Here is a 12826-nt window from a genome sequence, read left to right on the forward strand (position 1 = left end):
GCCGTCGTGTTTCTTCGCCGTCTTCTGGCTCCCTCGCTGCGCGTGTTTCCATCCGCCCCCGCCGCCGGCGTCGTCGTCGTCGTCGCCCTTTTCGCCGCCGCGGTTCGTCGTCGATCGCGCCCGCCCTCCCGCTCCTCCCCCTCCTCCCCCTCCTCTCTCTCCTCCTCTCTCTCCTCTTCCGCCGCCTTTATTGTTAGCGCGTCGATCGACCCCGCCGCCGCCGCCTCCTCTCCCGCCTCCTCTGCCCCCGCCGCGCTGCCCGCCGCGGTCGTCCGCGAGCGCCGCGGCGGTCGACGCGACGCCGCGTCGATCGGGTGGGATCGGACGCCGCACGACGCGCGCGGCGAACGACGACGCCGACGGCTCGCGCGATGATCCCGAGCACGACGCCGCGGCGGAGCGCGACGCCGCGCGCAACGCGCCGAGCAACCCTCGGCGCATCGCCCTCGGGCCGATTCCGCGACGACGCGCGCGACGCAATGGATCGGATCGGTCGACGCGTAACATCGATTCGACACTGCGAGTAGGGCGCGCTGAGAGTGACGTTTGACACCAGACTGTTTGGCAATGCAGCGGTGCCGCCGCCGCCGCCGCGACGGGAACGCGACGGGAACGACGACGAGTCAGAATGAACGCACTGTTTCTGTGCGTTATTAAACATCTACATGCTACCGTAAGAATGAATGCGCGATCGTCGTCGCGCGGCTCGCGCGTCACCGCTTCGCCGTCGTCTTCGTCCCGCTCTCCGCCGCCGCCGCCGTCGTCTGCATGCCGAGAGTGGATAAAATCTGCGACGGTGAGCCCGAAGTCCGCCTCCGCCGCGCGCCGCCGTCGCCCCCCCCCGACCGTCGTCCGGATCGTTACTTCTTGGAGAGAACGGTCATGAGCGGAGGAACGTCCTCGGGCTTCACCTCGGGGTACACGACCGCCTTGCGAACCTTGTCGGACGGGCGGTGCTGCCGGACGGGACGAGACCGCGGATGGACGATGGGGGGTGGGAGACGTCAGCGACGCGCGCGACGGCGACGGCGCGAACGGCCGCGGGGAGGAAGAGAACGCGCGACGGACGTCGGAGGGACTCGCGAGGTGGACGATCTCGCGTCGTCGCGACGCGTCGCGCGCGCGCGATCGCGCCGAGGCCCGCGGCCGCGCGACCGCGGCGCGACGATTCCGCCCCCGTGTGTCCTTCTCAGGGTTAAGGGTTTTGGCGAGCGGAGGATCGAGTCGCGACGACGACGACGCGCACCTTCTTCGGGCGGTTCTTCGTGTGCCCCTTCGTGGCCTTGTGCTTCGGGTGCACCGCGGCGCGGACGACGAGACGCGCGGGGGCGCCGATGACTAACGTGGACATCTTTTCGTGAGTTCGTGCGTGCGAGCGCGCGCGCGGAGTGGCCGCGACCGCGCGTCGTGGACGAAGGAAGAGAGACGCGGGGGAAAAAACCAAAACCAAAACCAAAGAAAAAAGACGGCTGCCGCGATCGGCGCGAGCGGGTCGGTTCACGAGTTAATAGACCGTCGACGCGGTCGACGCCGGGGGCCAATCACAGACCCAGAGACGGAGGATTAGGACGTTCTCAGCCTCCACCGGGACGAGATCGCGGCGGGTGGGGTGAGGAAATATCCGACCCGCGACGGACGCGGCGCGGCGCGGACGCGCGCACAATCGGCGACGCCCTCCCGCGCGCGCCGCAACCGTTCGTCTCGCACCGAACGCACGTCATGGCCGCTCTCGGCAGCGCGATGCGCGCGACGACCATCCTCCCGAGCGCGAGAGCGTTCGCGGGGCGGAAGCACGCGAAGAAGGCTCAGGTCTCCACCGTCACGCGCGCGGCGAGCGCGGAGAAGGCGGGACCGAAGATCGTGGAGGTCGCCGCCGCGGTGGACCACAACGACCTCCTCCCGGAGGGGCTCTACTGCAACGCGCACTACCAGACCACGCGTCGCAAGACGAGGTGCGCGCGCGCGCGCCGACCCGACGCCCGCCCGCGCGCTCGAGCGATCGAGCGAGCCGAACGATCTCAAATCGCCGCGCGGCGAGAAGAGAGAGATGTTGATGATCAAGATCCTGACCTCCCGCTCCCTCCCTCCCTCCCCCGCGCGCGTTCGCAATCGCAGGACGGTCACCATCGGCAACGTCAAGCTCGGCAGCGATCACCCGATCGTCCGCCAGACGATGACGACGTCGGACACGCGCGACGTCGAGGCCACCGTCGCGGAGGTGAGAGCCGAGCCCCCCTCCCCGCGATCTCGTCGCTTCTTCGTTTTCAACATTTATTTCGCTCCCTTATCCTCTCGCCCGGGCGCGTCGCTCGACGCGACGCGCGCGTCGCTCGACGCGCGCGCGCGCGGCGTTCGACGCGTCGAAGGCTTCTCGCAAGCGCGCCGTGCCTCCCCGCCGCGATCCGCGCGGCAGACGTCGAGACTGACGCGATCCGTCCACCCTCCCCCCGACCCGTGGATCGAAATAAAAATGAAAAAAAAACGCGCAGGTCATCAAGTGCGCCGACGCGGGCGCGGAGATGGTTCGCATCACCGTCCAGGGCATGCAAGAGGCCAAGGCGTGCAAGGTGATCAAGGAAACGCTCATGGCGAAGGGGTACACGACCCCGCTCATCGCGGACATCCACTTCGCGCCGAAAGTCGCGATGATGGTCGCGGAGTGCTTCGATAAGATTCGCGTCAACCCGGGCAACTTCGCGGACGGTCGCAAGACGTTCGAGGAGAAGCTGTACGAGACGGACGAGGAGTACAACGAGGAGCTCGAGATGATCGAGGAGACGTTCACGCCGCTCGTGCTGAAGTGCAAGGAGCGCGGCGTCGCGATGCGGATCGGCACCAACCACGGGTCTCTCTCCGCGAGGACGCTGTCGCGATACGGCGACACCCCGGCGGGGATGGTCGAGTCCGCGTTCGAGTTCGCGCGCATCTGCCGCAAGCACGACTACCACAACTTCGTCTTCTCCATGAAGGCGTCGAACCCGCTCGTGATGGTCCAGGCGTACCGCCTCCTCGCGCACGAGATGTGGAAGCTCGGGTGGGACTACCCGCTTCACCTCGGCGTGACGGAGGCGGGCGAGGGCGAGGACGGGCGGATGAAGTCCTCCATCGGCATCGGCGCGCTCCTCCTCGACGGACTCGGCGACACCATCCGCGTGTCCCTCACCGAGGCGTCGCACCTCGAGATGGAGCCGTGCACGCGCCTGCGCGATCTCGGCATGGACGCGTGCGAGAAGATGATTGGCGTCGAGAAGTTTGACGAGACGGCGCGCGACTTCAAATCGTTCGGCCGCCGCGAGAGCCAGCTTCCCGTTCAAAAGGAGGACGACGCGATCGACCTGCGCAACGTCCTCCACCGCGACGGCTCCGTCCTCAGCGCGGTCACGCCCGAGATGCTCGCGTCCGAGGACCCGTTCTACCGCGACCTCGGGGCGAAGCTCGCGGTCGGGATGCCCCTGCGCGACATCGCGACGTCGGACTCGATCATCCTCCGCGAGATTCCCAAGCCCGACGACGAGAAGGCGAACCGCTCGATCCGCCGCCTTCAGGAGATCGGCGTCGGCGTCCTCGCGCCCGTCGACGCGCTCGCGAAGACCCCGGTCGCGAACGCGATCGCGATGGTCGCCGCGAAGGACGCGGCGACGGCGACGATCCCCGACTGCGCCGCGCGCGTCGCCGTCGTGATCGACGGCACCGAGTCGGAGGAGGAGATCGTCGCGGCGCTCGCGACGGACCCGGTGATGTGCCTGATCGCCACCGCGCCCGGGGTTTCGCGCCTCCACGCGTCCCGCCGCGTGTTCGAGTGGATGCACCGCGCCGGCTCCGCCGTGCCGGTGATTCACAATATGCAGTTCGACGCGAGCGCGGAGAAGGACACCGTCGTGATCGAGTCCGGCGCGCAGGCGGGCGGCTTGCTGTGCGACGGCCTCGGCGACGGCGTCGTCGTCGAGCACCCGGGGGTGCCGCTGTCGTATCTCCGCACGACGTCGTTCGGCTTACTTCAGGGGTCGCGCATGAGGAACACGAAGACGGAGTACGTATCGTGCCCGTCCTGCGGCAGGACGCTGTTCGATCTCCAGGAGGTCACCGCCGCGATCTCGGAGCGCACGGGGCATTTGCCTGGCGTCGCGATCGCGGTGATGGGGTGCATCGTGAACGGTCCGGGGGAGATGGCGGACGCGGATTTTGGATACGTCGGCGGAGCGCCCGGGAAGATCGACCTGTACGTCGGCAAGGAGGTCGTGAAGCGGGGGATCGACAACGACACCGCGTGCGACGAGCTCATTCAGCTCATCAAAGATCACGGCCGGTGGGTGGAGAAGGAGGTGGAGGAGGAGGAGGCGGTCGCCGCGTGAAGCGAGCGAGGCGAGTCTCGCCGACGGACGAGCGAGTCGATCTGACGCTCGTCGTCGGAGACGCGGCGATCGACGGGGATGGGCGGCGAATATTTCGTTTTTTTGGACGTCTCTCGAGCGGCTTCGCGCTCGAACGACGGAAGAAAGAGATATCTTTGGAATGTTAATACCATTTTTCAGAACACGAGCGCGCGCGTCGCGACTCTCGAAGGCTCGTCCCGTCGCGTTCGCTCCTCTTCATCGGAAGGACTTCCGGAAGTACTGTATGAATACCTTTATTAAAAACTAAGAAAGAATCTGTTATTCGCTTCGAAGCTGCCCGCGTCGGATTCCCGCGCGCGGCCGTGATGACACGACGCGCGCGCGGTCCACCGAGACGGACAGGGCGGAGGGGAGGAAAAACCCACTGTGCCCGATCGCGGCTCGGCGAGAGGAAAAAAGTTTTTTTCTTCCCGCGCCGAGCGACGAACAGCTGGTTCCTAAAATCTCATCTTTGCTGCGACCGACGCCGCGACGCGACGTCGGCCACAGGGCGGAGGGGAGGAAAGGCCCACTTTGCCCGAACGCCGCCGAAGTCGCGCCGATGCGCGACCCGGCGGCGAACAGCTGTAACAGTTTGCTTCATCGAAGCACACACCCCAAGCTGTGAAAAAGCCTCGAGGTCCCATCGCGACGACGTCTTCGTCAAAAGAACGCCGTCGCGGGGCGGGGGGGCGAGCGAGAACCGCGCGGAGGGTCTTAACCCTCCCGCGCGACCCGAGAGCGGCGCCGGCTCTCGATCGTTCTCTCTTCGGCACACAAAAAACACGACACAACACGCACACATACCATCACCATCACATACCAAACGCGCCGCCGCGGACTCGACGGCGGCGTCCGCGCCCCAGACGTCCGCGGACGGGAGTTAATCGATCTGCTCCAGCGCCTGAAGCACGTCCGACGCGATGTCCTCGAAATCCTCGATCCCGCACGCGTATCGAACCAGGTTATCTTTAATCCCGAGCTCCGCTCTCTGCTCCGCGCCGTAATCCCAGTAGCTCACGATCGTCGGCTGCTCGATGAGCGACTCGACGCCGCCGAGCGACGGCGCGATGTACGGCAAGTTGCACGCGTCGATGAACTTCGCGGTCGCCCACAGATCGCCCTTCACTTCGAAGGAGACGACGCCGCCGAAGCCGGACATGTATCTCTTCGCGACCTCGTGATCCGGGTGCGACGGCAGCCCGGGGTAGTGCACGACGTCGATCTTCGGATGCGCCTCGAGGAGCGTCGCCAGGCGCATCGCGTTGTCGTTGTGCCGCGCGACGCGCAACGACAACGTCTTCATCCCGCGAAGGACCAAGTACGCCGCGTGCGGGTCCAAGACGCCGCCCATGATGTTGTGGAACTGTCGGCACTTCGCGACGAGCTCTTTGTCGCCGACGATGCACCCGGCGAGGACGTCGTTGTGCCCGCCGAGGTACTTGGACGCGCTGTGAATCACGAGGTCGGCGCCGCGCGACAGCGCCTTGCTGTTCACCGGCGTCGCGAACGTGCCGTCGACGCACACGATGCAGTTCTTCGGCTTGCACAGCTTCGAGATGCGCTCCACGTCCACGCACCGCAAGTATGGGTTCGTGGGCGACTCGGAGAAGTACAGCGAGCAGTCGTTCTCGTTCAGCGCCTTCTCCAAGCCGTCGTAATCGCTCGGGTCTAGCACCGTGCACGTGATCCCCATCTTCGGCATGAACGTCTGCACGAACTGCCTCGTGCGTCGGTAGCAGTCCGTCGTCGTGACGATGTGGCCGTTCGCGGGCACGAGCGCGAGGAGCATGCAGATCGCGGCGTTCATCCCGGACGAGCTCAGGAGGCAGTCCTCCCCGCCCTCGAGCATCCGAATCTTTTCCTCGCACGTCTTCGTCGTCGGGTTGCCGTACCGACCGTACTCGTACGACTGGTACTTGTTCTCCTGGTACGCGATGAGCTCCTCGGTGTCTTTGAACCAGTACGTGGAGTTCAGACAGACCGGGGTCGCGAGCGTGTCGGACATCTTCGCGCGGCCGCGGCGTTCGGCGAAGTGCACCGAGCGCGTGGACTCGTCCCAGGAATCCCTCTCCGCGGTCTCGTCGAACGCGGCGCGGATCGTCGTCTTCGTCGTCGTCGCCGCGCCCGCGCGGTGGCGGCGGACGACGACGGCGCGCGCGGACGAGAGCGCGCGGCGGGTCGACGATGGCGTCATCGACCGACGCGCGCTCCCGATGCGCGCGGGCGCGGACAGAGAGCACGCCATCGTCGCGCGGCGAGCGCGGCGGCGCGGTGACGAGCCTTACCTTACCAACCCTGGAAAGGTTTCGGACGGCCCCCGTGTTTCGGATGGGTGAGATCGGGGGGGGCGACGCGATCGCGCGGGGTTGAGGGTCGATTGATCGGGGAAGAACCGCGGCGTCGTCGCGATCGATGCGAACGGCGTCGAAATCGCGCGCGCGTGGGCGCACCTTTGAGAAGCGGCGGCCGTGGACGGCGCCTTGGGAAGTGCGCGTCGCGCGGCGACGCCTCGCACCGAAATCGCAACGGGGAAAAGAAGCAGATCGCCGCCAGCGCAGCGCCTCCACCGATATTTTCACCCTCACCCGTCGCACGTGTCTTCGGGCTCACGTGTTTCAACGACCCCGGGCCGACCGATCAGCGCGGTCGATCGACGCGCCAATCTGATCGACCGCGCAGCCGAAATCGAGCCTTCCTTTTATTCGGGTCTCTTCGCACGCGGTGGGTCATTCGTCATAGTCAAACGCGCGTCGTCGTCCGCACCGTCGTCGTCGTCGTCGCGGGTGCTCGTCGCGCGTCCAGAGCGTCTACGTCGTCGTCGACGACCTCGAGACGGCGCACGCGAGCGCGCGCGGCACGCCGCTCGAGGAGCGCGCGCGGAGACCGAGGAAGAGCGCGAGTCTTCCGCTACGGTAGTAGTCTAAAAAAGGGAGTCAGTCGCTATCGCTTAGGACCCGTCGATTCCATCCATCATGGCGGCCGCGTGGACGACGCTCGAGAAGACGTACGCGATGATCAAACCCGACGCCGTGGGCGCCGGGAACGCGGAGCTGATCCTCCGCGCCGCGGAGGACGCCGGGTTCATCGTCGTCAAGGCGGCGCGCACGACGCTCTCGCGCGAGCGCGCCGGGGAATTCTACGCGGAGCACCGAGGCAAGCCGTTCTTCCCTAATCTGGTCTCCTTCATGTCCTCCGGCCCGATCGTCGCGGTGTGCCTCGCGAAGACGAACGCGATCGCGGACTGGCGCGCGCTCATGGGGCCGACGAACACGCTCGTCGCGCGCGAGGAGAAGCCGAAGTCGCTCAGGGCGCTCTACGGCACGGACGGCACGAAGAACGCGACGCACGGATCGGACTCGCTCGTCTCCGCGTCGCGAGAGCTCAAGTTTTTCTTCCCGAACATGACGTTAGATCCCGTCCCGGAGGGCGCGGAGGCGAGGGAGTTCATCAAGGAGCACCTCACGCCGACGCTCGTGAAGGGGCTCGCCGCGCTGTGCAAGGAGCGCCCGAGCGCGCACAAGCTCGAGGCGACGCAGTGGCTCGCCGATTGGCTCAGGGCGAACAACCCGAACAGGTCGCAGTCGTACGCCGCGAACGAGTTGGTTCTGAACCCCGAGGACGAGGAAGGGGACGACTTCTTCGGGACGTCGGACACGCGGCCGGCGCGCGCGGAGGACGCGGAGGACGTCGCGGAGGCGATCGACGACATCGAGCAGACGGAGCTCAATCGCGCGGCGACCAAGGTGCAGTCGCGCTTCCGCGGGTATCAATCCAGGAAAAACGCGAAATTCGATCGCCAGGCGACGCGAGGCGCGTCCTCCCCCGCGGTCGTCGTGCGGTCGCACACGGACGCGACGGAGAACGAGTTCGCGGCGTTCGAGCCGAGCGAGGAGAACGTCCGCGCCGCGAGCATCGTGCAGGCCAACTACCGCGGACACGCCGCGCGTCGAAGCGTCGGCGCGATGCGGGTGGAAAACGCGCGACGACTCGCGGAGGAGGAAGAAGCCGCCGCGGTGAAGATCCAGGCTGCGCACCGCGGGAGAGCCGCGAGGCGAGACACCGCGGCGAGGGCGGCGACCGCCGGGCTCGTCTCCGGCGCGATGGACTCGATCTTTCAGACGGACGCGGAGGAGAACGCGGCGGCGGCGATCGTTCAGGCGTCGTACCGCGGACACAAGACGCGAATGGATCTGAAACGCGCCAAGGAGCTGGAGGACGAGGAAGCGACCGCGGCGGCGATCCTGGAGGGCACGGAGGAGGAGACCGCGGCGGCGATCAAGATTCAGGCGGTGCATCGCGGGAGAGCGGCGCGGGCGGACGCCGCGATCAGGGCTGCGGGAAGTGGTCTCGTCGCGGGCGCGCTCGGCGCCGTCGTCGACGCGGAGGAAAACGAGGCGGCGACGAAGCTGCAGTGCAGCTTCCGCGGGCATCAGGACAGGAAACGCGTCGCGGCGATGCGCGCGGCGGCGGCGGAAGACGGCGAGGAAGACGCGTGAGGCGGTCGGTGGTGGCGAGTCGCGGCGAGTCGTCGCTCGTCGGCGTGCTAGGATATTTCGTTTCATCGAACGCGAGAGAGATCGTTCGTCCCCGCGGTTCTGTCCCGTCTTCTCTCCTCTTCGAGCTACGCGTCTTCCGCGTCGGGGTCGCGCCGCGCGTCGTTCGCCTCCGCCGCCTCGTCCGCGGCGTTCTCGCCGCGCATCTGCGCCTCGAGCCTCCCGCCCTCGTTACCGACCGCCGTCGGGTTCAGCATCGTCCGGAAAAAGTCCACGACGCGTCCGAACGGGTCCGGTCCGTCGTCGCCTCGGTTCGCGGCTTCGCGAGCTCGGAAATACTCTCCGAGCGCGTCCTCGCCGCCGAGCCGTTCCACGAACGCCGCGCGTCCGCCCGCGGCGGCGACCGCCCGCTCCACGTCATCGAGTTGGATGCCGTCTAAGATGCCACGCACATCGTTTGGTTCCATGGGAACGCCGCCGGGGCCGGGTCCCACGCCGGGTCGAGGCATCATGAAAGGGTTCTCGTCTCCCTCCGGCATCTGACGCTTCACCGCGTCGGAAAAGTCATCCGCGGAGAGATGCGAAAAGGCGTTCGCGTCCGACGCCGGGAACGTCTCGTCTCGCAGCGACGCGAAATCGAGAGGGCATAAACCGTCGATGATCGGCCGTTTCATATCATCCGCCGCGTCGATCGCTCGCAGCGCGCCGGATAACAGCCACCTCAACGCCTCGTCCGGCTTCCAAAGCAGATGATGCCGCTCCGCGAACAAGTCGTACAGGTGCTCCAACGACCGGCTCCGAACCTCCGTTCGCGCGTCCAAAAAGAACGGATGCGTCAGCGCCTTCACCCACCGCGCGTCCGAGGTCGTCGCGGACGCGTCGATGCGGTCCGTCAGCGCGGGAAGCGCGGCGGGGTGAAGCAGCAGCGCGCGCAGCAGCGCGTCGTCGGCGTCGCGACGCTCCGCCTCCGCCAGCTTGCTCGCACCTCTGCCTCCTTTTCCGCCGCCGCCGCCGCCGCCTCCTTTCGCGCCGCCGCCGCTGCCGCGGGCCTTCTCCGCGCGGCGCCCCGGGATCCCGCCCCCGAGCCTCGCGAGCGCGACCGAGAACGCCACCCCGGGGAGCGTGCACAGCGACGCGTTCGGCTTGAACTCGTTCGCGAAGTCCAAAAGCCAGTCCTCTTCGCCGCATCGAAGCGCGAAGTAATCGACGCAACACAAGAAACCCCGCGGGTCGCTCTCGTCCAGACGCAGCGCGAGCTTCGAGCACTCCAACGCCGCGCGATGACACCCCCTGCGCGTCAGCCCCTGCGCGTGCTTAAACAGCGCCGCGAAGAACGGCGCGTTGGGGTTCGGCGTCGGCTCGTCCTCGTCCTCGTATTCGAGATCCGCCGCGCCCGACATCCGCGCGCGCCCCGCCGCCGCCGCCGCGGCGAAATGCGGATGCCAGCCCCCTTCCAGCGCGAACAGGCACTTCTCGAGCGTCTCCGCGCTCTCCGCGCCCTGACCCGCGTACGCGTACACGTCCGACAGCGCGAGCAGCGCGTCGACGTGCCACGGGTAGCGATGCAGAAGAGCGATCAGTTGATTCGGATCGTGCGTCGCCGCCGCGCGGCGATACGCCGCCGCCGCGGCGATCGCGTCGTCGTCGCGGACGTACTCGAACCTCTGCGCGCCGTCGCGTTTGTCGTACCCGACGCTCTCCATGGCGAGCCCGGACGCGCGGTGGAACGGCGGCCACGTGGGTCTCGGGGTCACGAGCGTGGACTTCGCGCGCGAGGAGAAGGGCGCGGCGGCGGCGCCTCTTCCTCGCGGCTGCCGCCCCCTCCTGCCCCCGCCTCCTCCTCCTCCTCCGCCGCCGCCGCCGCCGCCGCCCTCGACCTCGACCGCGCGCATCACCCTCGCGCCGAAGATGCTCTTCAGCTCATCCTCCGCCTTGAGCCTTCGAACGTCGACGGACATCAGCGGGTCTTCGACGAAGTCTCCGGCGGCGGCGGCGGCGGCGGCGTCTCGCGTCGCCGTCGGCATCTCCTCCCCGAGCTCTCTGAGCGCGGCGGTGACTTCGTCGACGCCGTCTCCGTCTCCGTCTTCGTCTTCGTCTTCGTCTTTCTTCTTCTTGGTTTTCTTCTTTTTCTTTTTCTTCGAAGACGGCGGCGGCGATGGTTCCGCGGGCTTCGGCGCCTGCGACGAGTGAGGGAGAGAGAGGCGGACGGATACGGATGAGGATCAGATCGCGTTCTGTTCGCGACGTCGGGTGCCCACGCGCGACGGGAGGCGGACGTGTCGCGAGGCGCGCGGCGCGCGTCCATCGCGACGACGACGCACCTCCTCTGCCTCCGCGTCTTCTTCGTCTTCTTCGGCGTCTTCCACCTCCTCCTCGTCGTCGTCGCCGCCGCCGAGGAGCGCGAACGCGTTGCGCGGCGCGCGCGCCGGCAGGTCGTCGTCGTCGTCCTCGCTCGATTCCTCGGACTCGCCGCCGCCTCCGAACGCGACGTGCGCCGCGGCCGCGAGCGCGTCGCCCTGCGCGCGCCGCATCGCTCGCGAGGACGCCATCTTCGCGCGCGTCGCCGCGTCCGCGTCGCTCCGCTCGCGACGACGACGACGACGCGCGACGCTCGCGTCCCGACGCCGCGGCGCGCGCGAGATCTGTCGCGACCCGCGGCGCGGCCGTCGCCGTCGATCGACCCAAAAAGTCTGTCGTTGATGATCGCGTCGACCGGTGCCCTCGTCTAAATCGAGCGAGTTCCGGTTTCAGAGCCCCTTTGAAACGACCCGGGCGGCGGGATGCTTCTGGCCTCTGGTTCTGGTTGTGCCACCTTGGCAGCATTATCTCCTCTCTCGCTCTCGGCGCGCCGCGCACTCTGCGACGCGCCGCGCACGCCGCATCGACCCCGCCATGCTCGCCACGACCGCGACCGCCGCGCTCGCGCCGAAATTCGGCGCGCCGACGAAGATCGCCTCCGCGCGGTCCACGTTCGCGTCCGGCGCGAAGCCCGTCGCGGCGCTTCGGGTGACGTCTGCCGGGGCCTCCGCGCGCCTCTCGCGCAAAGATCGCGCCGCGCGTCTCGTCGTCAGCGCGAACCTGTTCAACCGCCTCGGCCGCGTCATCGGCTCGTACGCCAACTCGCTCGTCTCCGCGGCGGAGGACCCGGAGAAGATCTTGGATCAGACCGTCATCGAGATGCAGGAGGACCTCGTGAAGATGCGCCAGGCGTCCGCGCAGGTGATCGCGTCGCAGAAGCAGCTCGAGAACAAGTACAAGCAAGCGCAGGCGACCGCGGACGACTGGTACCGCCGCGCCGAGCTCGCGATGAGCAAGGGCGACGAGGAGCTCGCGCGCGAGGCGCTGTCGAGGAAGAAGTCGTACCAAGAGAACGCGGACTCGATGAAGGCGAACCTCGCGGAGCAGGAGAAGGCTGTCGAGAAGCTCATCTCGAACACGCGATTCTTAGAGAGCAAGATGGCGGAGGCCAAGAGCAAGAAGGACACGCTCAAGGCGCGCGCGGCGAGCGCGAAGACGAACAAGGCGGTGCAGGACCTCGTCTCGGGCGTGAGCACGTCTTCCGCGCTGAGCGCGTTCGAGAAGATGGAGGAGAAGGTGATGGGGATGGAGGCGGAGGCGGAGGCGGTCGGGATGCTCACGGCGTCCAACGACCTCGAGGACAAGTTCAAAGCCTTGGAGGGCGGCGGCGTGGACGACGATCTCGCGGCGCTCAAATCGAAGATGCTCGGCGACGGCGAGAAGAAAGGGGGGGCGCTGCCGGAGGGGAGGCCCGTCTCGGACGCGATCGAGTCCGAGCTCGAGGCGCTCCGGAAGAAGGCCAACGACATGTGACGCGAGCCGCCCGCGGGTGAAGAGAAAGGAAGAGAGGAGGAAGATTAAAGATCGACGAGAGGCTGGCTCGTTTCGGTGTGATGCTCGCATTCAAACCCTTCTTCTATCGCCGCTATCGCCGCTCGC

At 67.5% G+C, this 12826-nt stretch overlaps 6 protein-coding genes across 6 annotated transcripts; 3 read left to right on the forward strand and 3 right to left on the reverse strand.

Annotated features, from left to right (window-relative positions):
* Positions 1 to 626: 626 nt before the first annotated feature.
* MICPUCDRAFT_55930 (uncharacterized protein) lies at positions 627 to 1351 on the reverse strand (the record flags this gene model as incomplete). The annotated part of the gene is made up of 2 exons (XM_003057072.1): positions 627 to 956; positions 1247 to 1351. The coding sequence occupies 2 exons, from the start codon at positions 1349 to 1351 to the stop codon at positions 861 to 863; spliced, it is 201 nt and encodes a 66-aa protein (XP_003057118.1). The 3' UTR covers positions 627 to 860.
* Positions 1352 to 1671: 320 nt separating this feature from the next.
* On the forward strand, positions 1672 to 4537 carry MICPUCDRAFT_45326 (uncharacterized protein). The gene is made up of 3 exons (XM_003056617.1): positions 1672 to 1952; positions 2116 to 2218; positions 2490 to 4537. The coding sequence occupies exons 1-3, from the start codon at positions 1720 to 1722 to the stop codon at positions 4350 to 4352; spliced, it is 2199 nt and encodes a 732-aa protein (XP_003056663.1). The 5' UTR covers positions 1672 to 1719; the 3' UTR covers positions 4353 to 4537.
* Positions 4538 to 4611: 74 nt separating this feature from the next.
* MICPUCDRAFT_25455 (uncharacterized protein) lies at positions 4612 to 6417 on the reverse strand. The gene has a single exon (XM_003057073.1). It carries the CDS (start codon positions 6379 to 6381, stop codon positions 5257 to 5259), a length of 1125 nt encoding a protein of 374 aa, XP_003057119.1. The 5' UTR covers positions 6382 to 6417; the 3' UTR covers positions 4612 to 5256.
* Positions 6418 to 7348: 931 nt separating this feature from the next.
* Positions 7349 to 8872, forward strand: RSP3 (flagellar radial spoke nucleoside diphosphate kinase; the record flags this gene model as incomplete). The annotated part of the gene is made up of 1 exon (XM_003056618.1): positions 7349 to 8872. The coding sequence occupies one exon, from the start codon at positions 7349 to 7351 to the stop codon at positions 8870 to 8872; it is 1524 nt and encodes a 507-aa protein (XP_003056664.1).
* Positions 8873 to 8913: 41 nt separating this feature from the next.
* Positions 8914 to 11418, reverse strand: MICPUCDRAFT_55934 (uncharacterized protein; the record flags this gene model as incomplete). The annotated part of the gene is made up of 2 exons (XM_003057074.1): positions 8914 to 11046; positions 11191 to 11418. The coding sequence occupies 2 exons, from the start codon at positions 11416 to 11418 to the stop codon at positions 8998 to 9000; spliced, it is 2277 nt and encodes a 758-aa protein (XP_003057120.1). The 3' UTR covers positions 8914 to 8997.
* Positions 11419 to 11732: 314 nt separating this feature from the next.
* MICPUCDRAFT_37369 (uncharacterized protein) lies at positions 11733 to 12804 on the forward strand. The gene has a single exon (XM_003056619.1). The coding sequence runs from the start codon at positions 11762 to 11764 to the stop codon at positions 12698 to 12700; it is 939 nt and encodes a 312-aa protein (XP_003056665.1). The 5' UTR covers positions 11733 to 11761; the 3' UTR covers positions 12701 to 12804.
* The last annotated feature ends 22 nt before the right edge of the window (positions 12805 to 12826 follow it).

The sequence above is a fragment of the Micromonas pusilla genome, assembly GCF_000151265.4.
Source record: "Micromonas pusilla CCMP1545 genomic scaffold MICPUCscaffold_3, whole genome shotgun sequence".
In the NCBI taxonomy this organism is placed as follows: domain Eukaryota; kingdom Viridiplantae; phylum Chlorophyta; class Mamiellophyceae; order Mamiellales; family Mamiellaceae; genus Micromonas; species Micromonas pusilla.